Raw genomic sequence first — 17,295 nt, 5'->3', positions numbered from 1 at the left:
TCTTGAGTGTTTGCTGGCGCCGTGTTGCTTTTGAGTTTTACTGATGGACCTTGTTATTCTATTTGATGTAACTTTGTCATTCTTTTCGTTGTTATATTTGAACTTAGATATTTATATTTCAAATTATCAACTTCAAGTCGAATCACATCTACACATCTTCACATGGAAATATTCGTCTTTCCGAGAAATTAATTAAACGTGCATTTATTTTGAGGCGTTAAACGTGTAGTATTTGTCTACACGCATCAATATTAGATGACGAAATTCAAGTGTTGAAATGTGTTTTCTGCGTGTGATAATTTAGTCTGCGTGACAGGATTCATTGAGGGTACTGTCTCGATTTTCCTCCGCTCGGTTTTTCTCATTGTCTCAGAGTTTCCCCTCGTGTTATTGTCACCTTAGAGTAAGATTTTTGCAGAGAAGCCACAGTTGGCTCGTTGTTCTGGTATGATTTATGCCCTTTCGAAATGAGCATTGCAAGTGCGATAACCCTTTGTTGAACAAATATTCCTCCTTGAAATACTATGAACCCACTACTTTAGTAGAAACTTATTTTCTGGGAAGCTATTAAAGGAAAACTGCTCTTCATGTTTCTTTAAATTGTTTTTGCAGTCAAAGAGCTATCTTGCACTTCGCGTGAAAAGAGATAACGCTTTGGGATTCTTGGAAAAAAATACTCTATGCTTTCCAGAGGCAACTTTACTTCAGTTTCTTTTCACACAGTTTATAGATACAAGACAGTGCCATTAAAACACTCTTTTTTGTAGCTAATAAATTGCATGCTGGATTAAATAAAGGTGAGTGACGTAAAACGTGAGAAGTTATTTTACAGACAAGCAATATTCTCTACTTATTTCCTCGAAATCACTGACCGAAAATAAAAGAAGAAATATTACTTGGAATCAAGACAACGGAGGGATTTGAGATTACTGATTCAATAATGTTAGTCGGGTTTGGTATTGCTCTAAACAAGTCGCGGAAGAAGGGTTTCAATCACTTTGATATTTGGCACGAATATATGCATGCTTATTCTAAAAGCGCCAGTTATCCATTGCCTCTCTCCTCTAGAACAAACCGGTTACTATATTTATTGTGCCGCCTGTTAAAGCTCTCATGGAAGACCATGTGCATTATCTTAATAGACTTGGGAGACTAGCAAATGAAAGGAAAGCAAAACGGACATGTAAGCCATTAGAAAAAATTGAGATCGGATTTTCTTCTGATACAGCACGCAACAATCGAACGAAAAAAAGTGTACTTGTACACAAAAGTATAATTCTCAAAGAAAAAATCTTAAATCAAATTAAACAAGACTTCAACAAAAGTTGCCAAATTTGACTCCATATAGCAATCACAAAACACAATCTGATAGTTGTTTCGCAAGAAGCCCTTCGATCAATGAACATTTATTATTTGAAAAAAATGAAAGAACAAAAAATTAAAGCAAACATTTTACTGAAACGCAACTTTTAACGTGAACTTCACTTCTTTGATCATGTTACATGTTCATTGTTCTTGTTGTTTTTGTGTGTGTGTGTTTTGTTTTGTTCTTTTCTAAGTTAAACCCATAAGACTAGAAATTCCGAGTTCTGTAAATCAAGATAAACGAGATGTTTAAACCGTCTAAGCTTTAAAGAGGAACAAAAACGGAAAAAAAGCAAACATTAGCGTTAGGAATACACTGAGCTTGGTTCCAACGGCTGCACTAACGCCATAGCACTGACCATTTTTGGTCGCCTCGGGGTTCCGATTGTCTGCGCACAAAGGATTGTAGACACCTAAAGCTAAAGGGGTTCCGGCGGTTCCCGCGGCTGCACTAACATCCAGCACGCCATAACAAGAATCATTTTTAGTCGCCCCAGGGTCCCGATTGTCCGCGCAGAAAGGATTGTAGACACTATAATACAGGTCCAAGAACTCTTTCTTGCTTTCGGCTGGGTGGTTGCAGTCAGAATCGATCAGGTCCCTTAAACACTTCTTTGTTTCAGCATATTCTCTGATAAATAAATAATTTACAAAGATTACTTGAAAAAGTGAAAGCCCTCTAAAGAGTGAAGAGGTGGCACTTTGTTAAGCGCGCTGGCTTCTATAAGGAGAGGGAAGTGTTCGGCCCTCGGTCGGTCAATGTGGGTTGTCATTGAGGAATACACTAAATTCCCACACTTCTCCCACCCGATCAGGAATACAAAAGAATACAGGCGAGCTGTCAGACAATTATGACGAAATTCGAGGGGGGGGTTTACCATGACAGATTACAGATTGGAACTTTAATTGGATTAGCAGCAATACTTATAAAAATCCAATGATAGGAATCAAGAAGAGGGAAAGAACGGGATCACATTAATTGAAGACAAAGTTGTGATGCGACATTCAATTTGTGTAAAAACGCTGTGTATCTTACCCGGTTTGATAGGTATTCTGTCTTTTGCCTAGTTAGTGTGAATTTGGGTTCAACATCAATCGCCCCTGTTTCAGGTAGGGATAGCGAAGCCACAAAAGCTAGCAAGCATTAACTTATACTCCCCCCCCTCCCCCCTTCCGCTCATTTCACTCCACTTCCAATCGAAGATATAAAAGGCATGTTCATTTGACTTACGAGCAAAGAGCTGGATCTGATTTGTCCTTGATAACTGTTCGTCGAAGGCATCCAACGCAAATGGTTACATCATTTTTAAATGATGCCGAGCAAGGATTAATACTTGCTGGCATAATGGGGAGTCCCAAACGACCTTTGTCACAAACTTCTTCTTTCTTCACGATGGCGTCAATGATGTCTTTGATTTGGCTTTCGGTCAGTTGGTCTCTCCTACAAAACTTCATCACATTGATCACACAATCTTTCATTTTGCTGAACACCGCGCTGTAGGGACAAAACAGAAACCATCAAGGTCAAAGTCGAGCTGCGATGTTTTGACGTATTTCGACGCGGAAAACGGTCTTCAATTCCAAAAAAGTAAACAATGAAAGGAAGAGAAAAAACCAGCCATTTGAAAAACAAGAAAAATTAAAAAGGACAATAACCAACCAAAGAAATCAGGATGGCTGAGGGTAAAGAGGAATGAGGGAAATAACAAACTACAGAAATGAATTAGACCTGGAAAAAAATGCAACGACAACAGATGTGTTGCAACAGCTGTTTTGATATCCAGCATACTAACATCTTTAAGAACCGCCACCGTTTAAATCACTTACGCACAATCTGCCTTTGGGTCTTTCTGAAATGCTTTATAAAAAGCACCATTGCATTTACGAGTACTGCAGAAGTACTCCATGAAAGTACAGGAGCCCACATCAGGAAGGACGGCGTTGCTTCCAACGAGAAAAACTGTATAAAATTAAATGCAAAAAATAAATAAATAAATAAATAAATAAATAAATAAATAAATAAATAAATAAATAAGGGTTTCTATAACTTTCTCGAATTCTCCCTACCCCCTGCTGCTAGAATTGACCAGGGTTCAAAATGGATCCTCTTGCAACGGCTTTCAGCGGTTTCCTAGCTTCCAATCTCCGTGCAACATTTCCATATTGAACAGGCTTCGGGCCAATTTGTCAAATTTTTCTCGAGAGTTTCTCTATGTCGTTTCATACAAGTATCCTAAAAAAATCACGCGTCACGTATGCCAACGCGTCACGTATTTAAGGGAGAAATCGTTAAATCTCAAGATATCGAAATTTATCTGACTTTCGAACAAGTCTTGAACTCTCATCTGCTCATTTAAGCCAAGGGTACGTCACGTACTTTGAGAGGAGATGGCAAAGAGTTAAAAGTTGCTCTCACGTTACTGTACATGTGCTTTACAGCGTGACGATATTTTCAATCGTATCAGAGTTCCGGGTTCTTAAAAATAGCCGTACTTTTTATAGAACTTTCGTATATATCAGCTTTGGCAACAACTCTGATGTACATTTCATTTTCTTTCTTAGGCGCTAAGAGCGGATTTTCAAGAATATGAGGTTTTCAGTAGAGGAGAAGCGCTTTCAGTGTGGGAATCCTTCCGCGGCCACCTGACCGAACCCGTGTAAGATTTGCTAGCGCGACGAAAGGTCGATGTTGCTTTGATTCCTTGCGGCTTCTCTTCCCGTTTTGCAGCAAGGAACGGTTTGAAACATGGAAGAAAATTCCAGCAGAGTCGACAGTGCAGTCCTCCAAGTCCTGTGACATTTAAAATGCTCTCGATTAGACCCGAAGACGAGACAGTGAGGGAAAAAAGTGGCATTAGAGAAGAAAACGGTGATGAAGACTTCATACACTACGAGTTCGAAACAGACTAACAGACAGCGAAAGCGAAGAATAGAAAAGAGACAGAATCGAATTAAACGGTTCTTTTCAAGTGCCTCCCCTGCTATTTTTAACTGAACCACGTCTTACGAAAGTCATCAAACTACAGTCATTGCCTTTAGTACTAAAAATAACTAAACACGAGTGGGGAAATTTGGCCTTTTTGAATCATTTTCACCTTTATACTTGACTAAGCTATGAAAAACACCGTGAGTTTGACATCAAATTTGCTCTAGAGAACAGATTTTCATAGCGTCTAGTGAGCTGGAACGCTCGTTCAAAATACGTACGTGCTAACCTAAAATGACCCTAAACGAGAGAATAGAGAATCAATAGAGAATTAAAAATATATTATATGTGTACAACAACCAGGTTTATCAAGAAAAGGCTAACATACACAATTGCAAATGTCAATTTATGAGGATTGAGGCGATTAAAAATTACTGTAAGAATGGAATGAATTCAAGCTGATTCTAGTATACGAGATTGAAAAAAAAAAAAAAAAGGAATTAAAATTATTTATTCTTAATCGACGTCGCAGGGTTGGGTAGTTTTCCTTTTCTTACATCGAGTTCAACTGAGTTCCAGATTTTTGCGGCTTGGTAAGTGAAATAGTTGTTAATCCAGTTAAGATTGTTCAACGATAAAATTACAATCATAGTTAATCTACATAATAGTAAGGGTTTCCTGTATTGGTGTTGGAAAGAAAAGGAATGGAAATATTATTTTATTCTAAGTCATTTAATGTAAATTATAAAAAGGGCAGGTTGATTACTTCGTACTCCTTCTTGGTGGTCTTATCTTAAAGGTTGAGTTTAATCACGTTCTCCTTGTGAGTTTGGCCACGTTCTCCTAGTGGGTTTAATCACGTTTTCTTCGTTGTGATCGTGAGGTTGATATGGAACTCGTGATAAGCCATATTCTTAAATAAGTTAATTTGTTAGTCCAGGAAGAGTAAATCTCCCTGGTAATAGGTCGCGTTCGACACCTTCGTGTTCCCAGAGGTAATTTAAGGGTAAACAGGTGATACCCCTCATGTTTCGCAACCAAAAGTAATTTGGGTGCGGTACTTGTGAGCGCCTTTCTTCTTTAACTCTTGTGACCAACATGTTGTTATGTAACAATCTTTAAAGGGGATTTTCTCCTAAGATACACTTTCAGGTATAAATAATACTCTACACCAAGGTTATTTGTAATTTTTTATATTGTCGATCTCGTTTCTGTTCTGGCCGATCTCAACCGTAAAGATATGAAAACTGCGTAGACAACCTTAAATTGCTTTCTCAGTATGTGGGAACTATAATACGTAGTCAAGCGTGATTCGCTAGTTGAGATGGTACGATGACGACACAAGAAGATTGACGGCTTAGAAATGTCATCCGCAGTGTATTGAAGCTATATATTGAAGCTAGTTCCCATTGTAACAACTTGAGAAGAAAAGTAAATAAAGAAGGGTCAACCTAACCACAAACGAGTGTTAGAGGAATCAGTTCTAAAAAGCTTAAACTCCTTGTCATGCCAAGATTAAGACCACTATCTCTCAAGTTTAAAGCTAAACTAAAAAATAAAAAAGTCACTCGAGTACCCAGGTCCGTTGCAGAATAAAGATTTTCAAAGTAACAAAGGCGAATTGCAAATCCTCCTACGTGTTAGAGTTTTCATGTTTACAATCCCAGGTAATTCATGATATCAGATAGTCTTATCGTAACCTAAATAAAAAAAAAGTAAAAGTTAGCTTCCTCAAGACGACTTGCTTACACTTTGCCCACACCCAGTAAAAGGGAACCGCAGTGTTCTAAGTGCGGCAAAACAAAAGAATTGTAGAGACCTATTGTAACCTCAGCTAGAACAAAACGATAAATGCGTCTTAGCGCTGAAGATTTGGCGTATCCCTTCTTGAGTTGCCCCAATATATGATCCCTAAAAAGATAAAACTTTATTCGGTGTAACCCCAAGAATTTTCATGGATTCTTAGGTCCCTACTCCAATACCGTTAAGAACAATGTTGTATTTATGTGACCATGGCCTCAAGGGTGGTACCTGAGTCTTGTCATTGTTAACAAGGTTATTGTTAACAATGATTCTGATTAAACCAGGATAACAATAAGCTAAACTCAGAGTTCACAACAAATTGTAGCACAGTAGGGAAGGTATCAGATTAATAGCGGAGCTCCAGCGTAGCCCCATAACTATTCGAAATAGTAGTAAGCCATCAAGCCGAAAACATTTGGTTGTACGACCGTACGACCGTACGACCGTACAAGGTGCTACTTTTAGCATGCGCGGCCAACTGTACCACGGGCACTATCTTAGCCATAACGTAATGGAAGGGCGGGGAGAACGTAATGCGCAGTGTGACGATAAAGTTTTTCCGCCCCAAACTGGGGAACTGAATCTTCGCGGACGGCACAATAACAACTGGGGGAACTAACTCTGTAGAGACGACTTGGCAGCGAGAACGGAAACTCATCACGATTTCCTGGTACACGGAGATCTACTTCGAGCGAGCTTATACGGACGTCAAGGATAAGACAATCTTTGGTTCCACAGTACTTTTATTCTAGGTCAGGCCAACAAGCGACATGACCTCTAGCATACTCTAGTTTGTAATCATCAAAGCTGTACAAGGTACTTGCTTAAGAAGTAACTGGTGCGAAGTGTTATTGTTACACAAATCGCAATATTTGAATAGGGACACAAAGGAGCGGAAAAAAAGTCTCTTTGAAACTAAACAAAAACTACTTAAATATTCCATCTGTTTCTACGACGGAAAGAATCTCAAAATTAAAAAGACGGATGCAATAAACTTTAGGCCATTAAAGTAGGAAACCTAGGTGCGAATTTACAGCTCTGGTATAGAAAACAATACCTATCTTAATTGCAGTAGCGCAGCTCAGGAAATAAAAAAAACGAAAAAGCAATTAAAAGTTTCTGCTTATTTATACAAGATTGGTTTGGAAACCATTGCATGAAAAGAAATTAGATTTACGCGTTTAAACTCAGCTGCTATCTACCATGAAAACCAATGTTTCCATAAAGACCATTAACACTTATATTTACCTAAAAAAAAACGATGTAATAAATAACAAAAGTGCCGACAAGCAGGTGAATATGATGAAAGTGAGTAACAACAAAAATCTATTCGAAAGCCACTGTGGTTTTTTTTTATGCATTTTTTGATTTATTAAAATGAAAGGACTTGAAATGGTTAAATGTGAAAGTTTACGAATAAATATGTTCCGAATAACACACACGGGAAAATCGGTAAATTTTCCCGTAACAGCAGGCGCGATTGCGTGCGTAACTTGGATACCCCATTAGTGTGCGGCAAGAGACACCGTCAGATGACGATAAAGTGCGAATACTCGAGCATCGAGCTGCAGTGTAGCGTACCGCGGGCACACGGTTAGGCATTGCACGAGGGCTTCACGTGAGCTAGTAGATGAAATTTGCCACCCGCGTCTTGAGCGGGAAATCAAACTGGTCAGGATGTAGTTGAACAGTAACTCTCAGTATTTTGCAATTTCTAAACAACTCGTAAGACAACAATACCGGCAGAGTTTAAGCTTTGTCAACCGGAGGAAATTGTTATAATTCAAGTTCGTGGAGAGAGGGTTTTAATTGATAATAGGCTGGATATAAAGAGACAGCGACCAAAGAAGCAACAAGTAAACGGCGTAAAGCGAGTCTAGAAAAAATTACAAAGGACGCCAAAATAGGCAGAATACGGCGAGAGGAACGCGAAAGAGAGCAATAAAGGGCATAAGTAAAAAGGCGAGTTTCTGGCGAAGAGCAACGCGAGAAGGAAATACAAAGTCGCTTCTGAAAACAGACTGAAAAGAGGTCATCAACAAAAAGAAGCGAACTACAAAGGATCCGCGAAAGAAGAGGAAGTAAGTCGTGTCCTATCTGGGTTTTCTCTTACGCTAAGACCCAGAAAAAAATTCAAACTTTTTTTTTACCAATCGTCGTTTGATACTAGCTTTAGTTTTGAATTCAACTGATCACGTTTCGGTTAAACATTGGCTCTGGCATTCATCGCCTAAAAAACCCTTACGCCGGTTCATTGCTCGAATAATATTGCATAGTGGTTGTATTCTTCAAGTTATTTCTTGTCCTTTCGTTTGAAAGTTTAATACAGTCGTGGTGTTATGGGACATTTTTTTCTCTTCAAATTATCGCAGGATTTACTCTATTCATTTGAAAAATTTGTGCTTTGCCGAAGATGTGTTGTTTTACCCTAAGAACGAAGTAATGGCCTTTCCCAAAATTAAAATAAAATGGGATTGAGTCAGCGATGTCCATGTTTACATTAAGTCTAACGCGGTAATTTGATTTTGACGATATTGTCATGTGAGAACCCGTCATACATCTGAGAATCAAATTACGGACCGAAAATGTGTTGTGCAAACAAACTCACGGGTCAAATGGAGGTTTCAACAGCGGGATGAGTGAATTTAATTGTTTGGTTGTCGTACTTTTCAGAGCTATGTTTTCATGCTTTCTACTCGATTCGTTTGAACTTCAGGAAATGGTTTGTGTCACAAAACATGGAGTCACTTTCTCTTCGCTGAACATCTCGAGGCGTTATGATGAACTTGCTTGCGATACGATATTTTTCCCTTATGCTGGAAACTGAAGAATTAATCTCTAGAATTGGTAGTCATCACATTTTGCAAGAAGCGCCCGAGCTGTGATCGTGCAATTAAACGGGGTTCTGGCAATTTGACCTCACAAGCGCGCTGGTACTAAGCACATGGTTCGCGTAAATAATTGTTGTTTCCAGTTATCGAATTCAAGAGCAGTTTTTGAGAGTCTGTTTCTGTAACCTTCCTGGATATTTTCTGTTAAATTCATCGAGGTTTAGTCTCGGAATTTTACAAGCGATTATGAATGATAGATTCGTATTACAATTCGCGAACCATTTCTGTAACCTGCTTGGATATTCTCTCTTAAAGTAACTGAGTCACACCCTCGGATTTCCATTAGTAATTAAGAACGACAAATCCGTATATATAGCACAAGTGAAGCACGTTTTAAACTTTCATACGATTGTGGGAAACTGTACTTAATTGACTCTCGATAAATTGGCCTGACATAACTCGATGATAATTTTATTATTTTGTAGGCCCAAAAGCTCGGCTTGTGACTCTGGAGGTACTGAACTTGATATATTTGATACACAGAACACCCTTCAAGTAGGAAGGTTAGAATAAAATTGCTTTTATGACCATATATTGCACTCGGTTAACATATGTAGATAATTACTTAAAATATACCTTTTATAGCTGTATTCAGAAGAATAGACATGTAGGCAAGATGCTTCTGCTTTATTTTATTGTAAGGGGTTTCTTTTTATGTAACATGTATCAATCCTTTAATTTCCTCCTTAACCTGCCTGCAAATAATTGAATTTTTTGTTTGAATTCAAGATAAAACAGAAGCCTTCAGAGTTCTCATTCCAGATGGAATTCAGGTGAGAACATCAGTAAACAAGTTAAAATCATATACTTCTCCTGAATCTTTAATCTTATTACCCGGCTGGTTTTTTTCACAAACCCTATTTTATATCTCTGTGTGACAGCTAATGATTAAAACCTCAGTGAATAGATATGCTATATTTTAGTAGTTTTTTAAATTCCATCTATTTGGTTTTTGGCATTTACTATTTTAAAATTCATAAATGGCATTCCCTTTTCATCCTTGTAAAGAGATATTGCACATTTCTCTAACTAAAATATGAATTATGAAGTCAACTTAATTTCAATGAGTTTGAAACTTCACTCTACATAAGAACACTTTATTGGAGTATACTGTTATATTTATTTGCTGTCTTTCTGTTACAAATAATTACCATGTGTGTCTTAACCCTTTAACTCCCAAAAGTTCATGAGTAATCTTCCTTACTGTCTGCCATACAATTTATGTGATGTCAAATTTGAGAATTTGGAATTGGATAAACCAATTATCCCCAAATTGATATTTGTCTTAATTCTTGTTGCTTGTCTGTTTTATATCATACTAAAAGTGTAAGGAGAAATTCTGTCTAGGTTAACAGTGGGACTTAACCTTTAACTCCCAAGATCTCATTAGTAATTCTCCTTACTATCTCCTATACAGTTCTTGTGATGTTAGTTTGGAGGATTTATTATTGGATCATCTTATAATCCCCTAACTGATATTTTTCTTTATTCCCATAACTTGTCTGCTTGATATTGTTTTGATATTGTAAGGAGATATTCTTTCTTGGTCACTTATGGGAGTTAAAGGGTTAAAATGGGGGATTTCAACATATTGTAATGATTAAAATATTCTTATGCTTTCAAATGTACCAGTAACAAAAAAATGTGATGAGAATCTGATGATATGAAACACTTATGTCTTTAATGCTTAAATTTTTGTGGGAAATGCTTTCCTTTGAAAGTGGGGATACAGAAGTTTTTAAAGCTGATAGAGGTAAGCTGTTTGCAAGTAATAAAAGACAAATTGACAATCACACCTAAATGCTTGACATGCATCACTCATACATGTCAGTTGTGTGTACCAACCATTGTAGAGTGTCTTTAAAAAGGTTTTTTTTTTTTGTTACACAAGGCAACCTTCAGGGTGGAAGAGTAGAAGACCACAGAATGATGTTTACTTGGCATTTGTACTTAATGCAATCATATATTCAAGCAGTACTCTACATATATATAACTGATTACATGATGTCTTTAACCCTTTACACCCCAATATCAGAGTGCATGTTCTCCAAACTGTTCTCTATATATTTCCTTATGCACTGGCAAGGAGAATTTGTTTAACAATCAAGAGATTCTTCAGTTGATTATCATTTCCTTTATTCTCATGACCTTAATGTGTGACTCAGGGGTGATATCGAATGGAGAAATTAGATGCTAGTCACTCTCAGGGATTAAAGTGTTATTAACTGTACACATTTTCATGTATATGCTCCTTGTCTTTGTTGGCAACAATAGCTAAGATTGTTAGGAAAGCAAACAAACAAGTGAACAGAAGACAGTGAAATGAGGGAAACTGTAAACTTGACCATGTGATAGAAAAACATCACAGAATATCTGATTGATATTGTATTGATACTGTTGGGAGAAATTCTGCCTTGGTCACTCATGGGAGTCAAAGGGTTAATCAGTTGTAGGGTTTGCCTGCAATGTGTCAAATTGCCAGTGTACACTTCATTCTTCTCAGATGTCCGCTGGTAAAAAATAGGTACTTAAAAAAGCCGTTCATAAGAAAAAGCACACATCATTAAAAAAATCACACTGATTGATTGATTTATGATATTTAGAATGACACAGACAGGAAAAACACATTGAGCTTTTTCCTATTCACCAGTAAGTTAATTAGATTTTGGATTCTACATTCAGACTGGGTGAGATTAAGTTTATTCATATCATGCTTCATTATGGTTTGTTTACCTGGAAAGGTAATTGTTATGGCTTCACAGATGTTTTTGTTGCAATCACAATTAACATTCATAACAAAATTTCATTTAATGTGGAATGTTTCAAGAACACTTTTTATGTCTAATTCAATACCATTTACTATTCCTGGATCACAGTTAAAGGTAGCAGGTTATTAAAAATAAATTATAACTTTTGATTCAGGTAATTATTTGAATATGTGAGTAACATTTGATGATTTCATAACCTAAAAATGACTGAACTCCACTGTAAGAATTAGGTAACTAATTTGGAAACTTGAGCACTTGGTAAATACACCATGCCTTGCAATTCTGATGATTACAGTTTGCTGAGGAAATTGAAATGTTAGTCCCATGCAGGAACCTTCTACTTGACCTGTCCAGTCATGTGCTATGAGATAACTTTAGAAAATGCATTTCTGATGGCAGAACTATTGTAAATACAGTACCACCTAAAGACAAAAATAAATGATTTCCTGTAAGCATCAACATTTGGGAGAAGGTATGGTGGTAAATGACCCTTCTTTTGCTAGGATGCATAGGGTCTGATGATTGTCATGTATATCTTTTAGCTTTCAAACTTTCAACTTTGTATCAATTGTAGCTGTTTACTATGTCTATTCTCTGTACCATAAGCCCTCAAAAGTTGAAGCAGGCAAGTCAATAACCTGACTTCCTTTGTTTGGAATTGTGTGATTATATAATTTTTCTGTGTAAGTTACCATACTGTAACATGTAATATTATTATTCAGATTGCATTAAATACACTTCTAGTAGTGTACCTTAAGCTTTCATTAATGCATGGTGTTTCTTACCGATGATCCTACCCAAACTGAACATTGAAATAAGGAATTGGTCACAAGATATGTGAGTATAAAAGGGTGGGAATCTGGAAAAACAAGCATCTTCCTTTAATTAGGACTGAAATTAATGGGGCCCTCTTATTTTAATTCATGTGTTTCGTTTAACCTGCCTCCTCCCCTGTAATGTTCAGGGCACATAGATGAAGAGAATATTTTTTTGTATATTGATGCATAAAAGTTAAACTACCAGTAATTGGCATCCACATAATCACAAAGCAAGAATGTAAGGCATTAGCTTAATTGGTTAAAAAAAATTAATGTAAGAGAGTTTTGCAGACCGTGTCTGACTTTTTATCCTGGCTCTGGATATTTAATTTTTTATTTAAGTAACAAAGACACTATCAGTCTCATTCACTCTCACTTTCCACTGAGCTTGTGGAAAGATGATAACATCATTATTTCTTTAAATGAAGAAAGGAAAGCCTGCCCTCTTACTACAGATAGTTCTGTTGGGCATCATCAGTTCAAGATGATTGTTCCAGGTAGGCTAACCTTGAAAGTTAGTTGTGAAAATTTCTTGAACCTGTCATTGTACATCTTGCCATTGTACATCTAAAATCCTCAGTTCCTTTGCCTTGATAGCCCAACCTCGTCAAAACATTGCCAACAGGAGTGATTAGCAAATTAATGATACAGACAAGAGGGCCTATTCCCACATACATCCTCCTCCTCTATGGTCATGGCATTTCAAACATGGTGTATGTGCCACAAGTTTTCCATTTCCCTGGCTAATTAAATTGTAATAGTGTTTATATGTTGAGGAAATGGTTGGGTTGGAATGTAATACAAAGACTTGCCAGTAGATAGGTTTATTACAGTTTTTATTCAGTGTAATGTAGGGCTGGAAAATAAACTAATAAGAGCTCCGCTTTTAGGCTAAATCTATATATTAATCGGTACATTCATATTTATCAGGTGGCCTCAAGAAGCCATTGATCAAACTGTCGTTGAATTTCCTGTGGATTATGAAACTAAACAATAAAAACTGAATTTCAAACGATGGGTCATTTAAAATATGACCTTAAAAACCCGTTGCACTTATGGATTATTTCACATAATTGAAAAAATTTACTCTTTTCCTGCCAGACTCCCAGGCGATAGCGATCATTGTCTTTCTGATGAATAATATCGTCGACTCGTTGGATTATCAGTCTAACGCCGTATCACGACTGTTTTTTATGACCCTAAATTAGCATTCCATGTTATTGTTTTAAATATCGTGTTTACATTTTGTGACTTTGTTGTTCCCTTGGGGTTCGACGTTTTTTTTTCCTTTTTTCTGCGAAATGTAAACACTCAAGACTCTCCCCTAAACACTGATTTCATTTTACTTTTTATAGTCCTTCGATAGGCCTCAATAAATTCTTTATCCAGAAAAAACACTTGTTTTCCTTTCCAAACGAACTCATACTAACTCAACAACCCACGGAAAGCGAATTGTGTGACTATATCTTGTTAGTCAAGTGACATCAGGTTTCGTGGGCACAATAACAATTTAAACATAGCTCGTCTGCCCTCGCTGCAGTCTCTTGATGGGCTCTGGAAGCAAGCCTTTTTTGAACAAAAATTCTTCCTTGAAATATTATGAAGCCACTATTTTCATAAAATCTTATTTCCTGGGAAGCTATTTAAGGAATCTACTCTTTATGTTTCTTTGAATTGTTTTGCAGTCATAATGCAAAGAGCTATCGTGCACTTCGCGGAAAGAGATGACGCTCTAGGATTCTTGGAGGTACCTTTACTTCAGTTAATTTTACGTACAGTTTATAGATCCGAGAAAGTGTCATCAAAACACTCTATTTTCTTCATAATAAGTTGCATGCCGATGTAAATAAACTGGAGTGAAGTAGAAAGTGAGACAGGATTTTCCAGACATGCGATTTACTCGTTTCTTAGAAATCGCTAGCCGATGGGAGAGGATAGATATTATTCTAATTGGCAATCTCTTGAGTGTCTTAAAAAAAAACTGAATACACATATCCACAAGAGAGTGAAATTTTAAAATGCTGGTGGATCAACGAAAGTCACCAAGCCAAGTTGGTGATCGAAATACGCAACTGAGCGCGCACATGCAATCTCGACGTTCTAGAACGAGAAAAATGATACAAATACTGCTCATTTCCAGGGAGGCTATCAAAGGAAAACTGCTTTAAATGTTTCTCTGAATTACTTGTGCAGTCATCATGCGACGAGCTATCGCATGTTTCGTGGAAAGACATGACGAATTAGGATTCTTGGAATAAAACACTCTATGCCTTCCAAAGGTACCTTTATTTCAGTTAATTTGACCAACAATTTAAAGATCCGAGACAATGCCATATAAACAGTTTTCTTCGTAGATAATACATTTCAGACTGAATTAAAATAAGGGGGAGTGAAGTTAAAACGCCTGAATGATTGTTCAGACATTCTATTTTAATTAAGACTCGTTTCCTAGAAATAGCTGATCGAAAATTACTCAAATTAGCGATCTCGCGAGTGCTTGTAACAAAAGTTCTGAAGGAATATTTTAACAAGAAAGTGAAATTTTAAAATGCCAGTGGATCAACTAAAGTCCCTCTGCCAACTCTGTGAACGAATAAGGCAACCGAGCGAGTTAGGGAAACACACAACCTCATTGCTCCAGGGCGACGAACAATGTACATAAATCTGCTAAAGAAGAGTTAAGGCGTGATAGAAAAATTAGAAGCGAAGCCATCGCAAATAACTGAACACCGGAAATACTGAAAAGAAGCCAACAGTATCAGTGAAACACATATCACACAGAAAAAATTGTCTGTAAGGTCCGGTCTATTTGCTTGCGCACTCGTAGCCTCTGTTTAAATTATATGCCCATCTGTAAATGCTTTGCACCCAAACCACAAAACATCATTAATAATCTGAAAATCGACTGAAAAGGTGAATTAACTTACCAAAGGAAAATGAAATTCTGAAGAAAGTGATCCTCATTTTGTATGTTGTCGAATCGATCTCCGCTCAGACTGCGATCTGTGAAGAGGGCCACTCTGTTTACGCGTCTGATTGTGTCAATTTTTTTTCTTTAGTCGTTAGTAATCGGATCCTTGTGTCACGTGCAAAGACTAGAGCGTGACATTAGTGCGATTTAGAGGCTGGAAGCTAGACATCTTCAAATGCTGAAGAAAGTCATCTTTATTTTGTATGTTGTGGAATCGATCTCCACACAGACTGCGATCTATTAAGAGTGCCACTCTGTTTGCATGTCTGGTTGAGTCGAGTTTTTTAGTTGTTAATAATCGGATCCTTGAGTTACGTGCAAAGAACAGAGCGTGACATTGTGCGGTTTAGAAGCTGTTGGCCAGCCAAATCCGGTAGCGTTTAGACTCCCTTGTCAAAATCCGTTAGCAGATATGGACCCCTCTTCGCAGATTTGGACGCCCCTGCCAAACTTTCCTGTAAAGTATCGTTTGAATCATATTTGGTTACTAGTTCTATTTGAAAGCTTTTTGTCCTTAGTCAACTATCGGTTTATGACATTCCTCGACAATTGTAAAATTTCCTTGACCAATTTTACAATTATCCAAACTGGCTCTAGTGATGACCTCCAGTCACCCCCGCAACCATTCTGTCCACCCAATTATTTATTATTTAAATATTTAATATATTAGTTTATTTTCTAACCCTTCATTGTTTCATTTTAGAAAAAAAAGCACATTTTAGAAAAAAAAGCTGTCAGGAACCTAGGGACGACGTTCTGAAAACGTTTTAAGTTGAAATTGTATTCTATTGAGCGTGACTGATACTTTGGTTTGGGAAAATGAGCCTAAATTAAAGAATTTACCAACAGCTTAATATTCGTTGCATGTGATGTTTTCTTGTGAGTGTTCTTCGGAACGATTATATGAACAGACAAATATTTCCCTTCTTCTGTAACAACCATAAAGAGCCCTCTCATCTTGAATTAAATTTTAAACGAGGACGTATCGTAATGAACGTCAGATTTGAAAATTGGGGGATAAAATTTGGGTGATGTTCTCGGATAATCCCCAGTTTTAGTTTGGGAATATTCGCTCACGTGATGTGTTTAGACCGATCGCGCACTCATGTTTATTTTTTTCTCAGAGGGCAATGGTAACGACTTCTTAGTGCGGTCCGTATTTTCCTATCTCTGCTCCATGAGCAGAGAAAGACTTAGCAGAAAAAGAAGGAATAAGGTAATGAATATTTTATGCGACGTTTTGGAGTGTAGTATAGCTGAGTATTTTTAGTCATTGTTTGTATTCTTACTCACCCTGCGGGCTCGTCAAAATACGGCACTACTCGCGTAAATACCCAGCGTTGCATGACATGTTTTTTTCTTTAATGCAATAATTAATGGGAGAATTAAAGGGATCAAATAGTGTTAGTTTTTCAACAGAAAAAAAAAGTACACTGTCACTACTCCATTTATTTTTCTGACCATAAAAGATGCAATATGAGTTTTCTCAGTGTAAAATAAAAGGTTTGTGACTTTACCGAACCATAACGTTTTAACCTTTGCGTGTCTCTTGAGAACTTACACTCCTTCGCGCTATTGTCATTCAAGCTTAACAAGAAACCTTCTCCGGTATATGTGTCTAAAGTAGAATTCATCCTCTTTTGGTCAAGTGTCAAGGAAACCGTTTGGGAGGTATGCATGTGTATAACTGCATACAGTATGCACTACTATGAGCAAAATATGATGAAGTGAAAGATTCGTTCGCAATTAAATT

At 37.1% G+C, this 17,295-nt stretch overlaps 1 protein-coding gene and 1 long non-coding RNA gene across 3 annotated transcripts; one reads left to right on the top strand and one right to left on the bottom strand.

The window, feature by feature from the left end:
• Positions 1–698: 698 nt before the first annotated feature.
• LOC131769243 (uncharacterized) lies at positions 699–15,618 on the bottom strand. Its single transcript, XM_059084988.2, has 4 exons — positions 15,499–15,618; positions 3,193–3,325; positions 2,597–2,860; positions 699–1,996 (listed from the first exon to the last, which is right to left on the bottom strand). Exons 1-4 carry the CDS (start codon positions 15,533–15,535, stop codon positions 1,624–1,626), a joined length of 807 nt encoding a protein of 268 aa, XP_058940971.1. The 5' UTR covers positions 15,536–15,618; the 3' UTR covers positions 699–1,623.
• Positions 7,916–11,007, top strand: LOC136277075 (uncharacterized). 2 transcript variants are annotated; one of them, XR_010715775.1, is made up of 4 exons: positions 7,916–8,175; positions 9,411–9,488; positions 9,715–9,758; positions 10,877–11,007. It is a non-coding gene; the product is annotated as an uncharacterized lncRNA (long non-coding RNA). The 2 variants fall into 2 exon arrangements; XR_010715774.1 differs by lacking the exon at positions 7,916–8,175 and having other exon boundaries at positions 8,722–9,488.
• Positions 15,619–17,295: the final 1,677 nt, after the last annotated feature.

This window comes from Pocillopora verrucosa, chromosome 11, assembly GCF_036669915.1.
Source record: "Pocillopora verrucosa isolate sample1 chromosome 11, ASM3666991v2, whole genome shotgun sequence".
In the NCBI taxonomy this organism is placed as follows: Eukaryota; Metazoa; Cnidaria; class Anthozoa; order Scleractinia; family Pocilloporidae; genus Pocillopora; species Pocillopora verrucosa.
Note: the sequence above shows the minus strand (reverse complement) of the source record. Positions and strands in the feature narration are given on the sequence as shown.

Bases quoted from the DNA above. Each gene is read 5' to 3' on its own strand.
- LOC131769243 (XM_059084988.2), bottom strand. From the start codon at position 15,535: ATGAGGATCACTTTCTTCAGAATTTCATTTTCCTTTG. The intron at 3,326-15,498 runs GTAAGTTAATTC...AATTTTATACAG, and splicing joins CAGAATTTCATTTTCCTTTG to TTTTTCTCGTTGGAAGCAAC. The intron at 2,861-3,192 runs GTAAGTGATTTA...TTGTCCCTACAG, and splicing joins GACCCAAAGGCAGATTGTGC to CGCGGTGTTCAGCAAAATGA.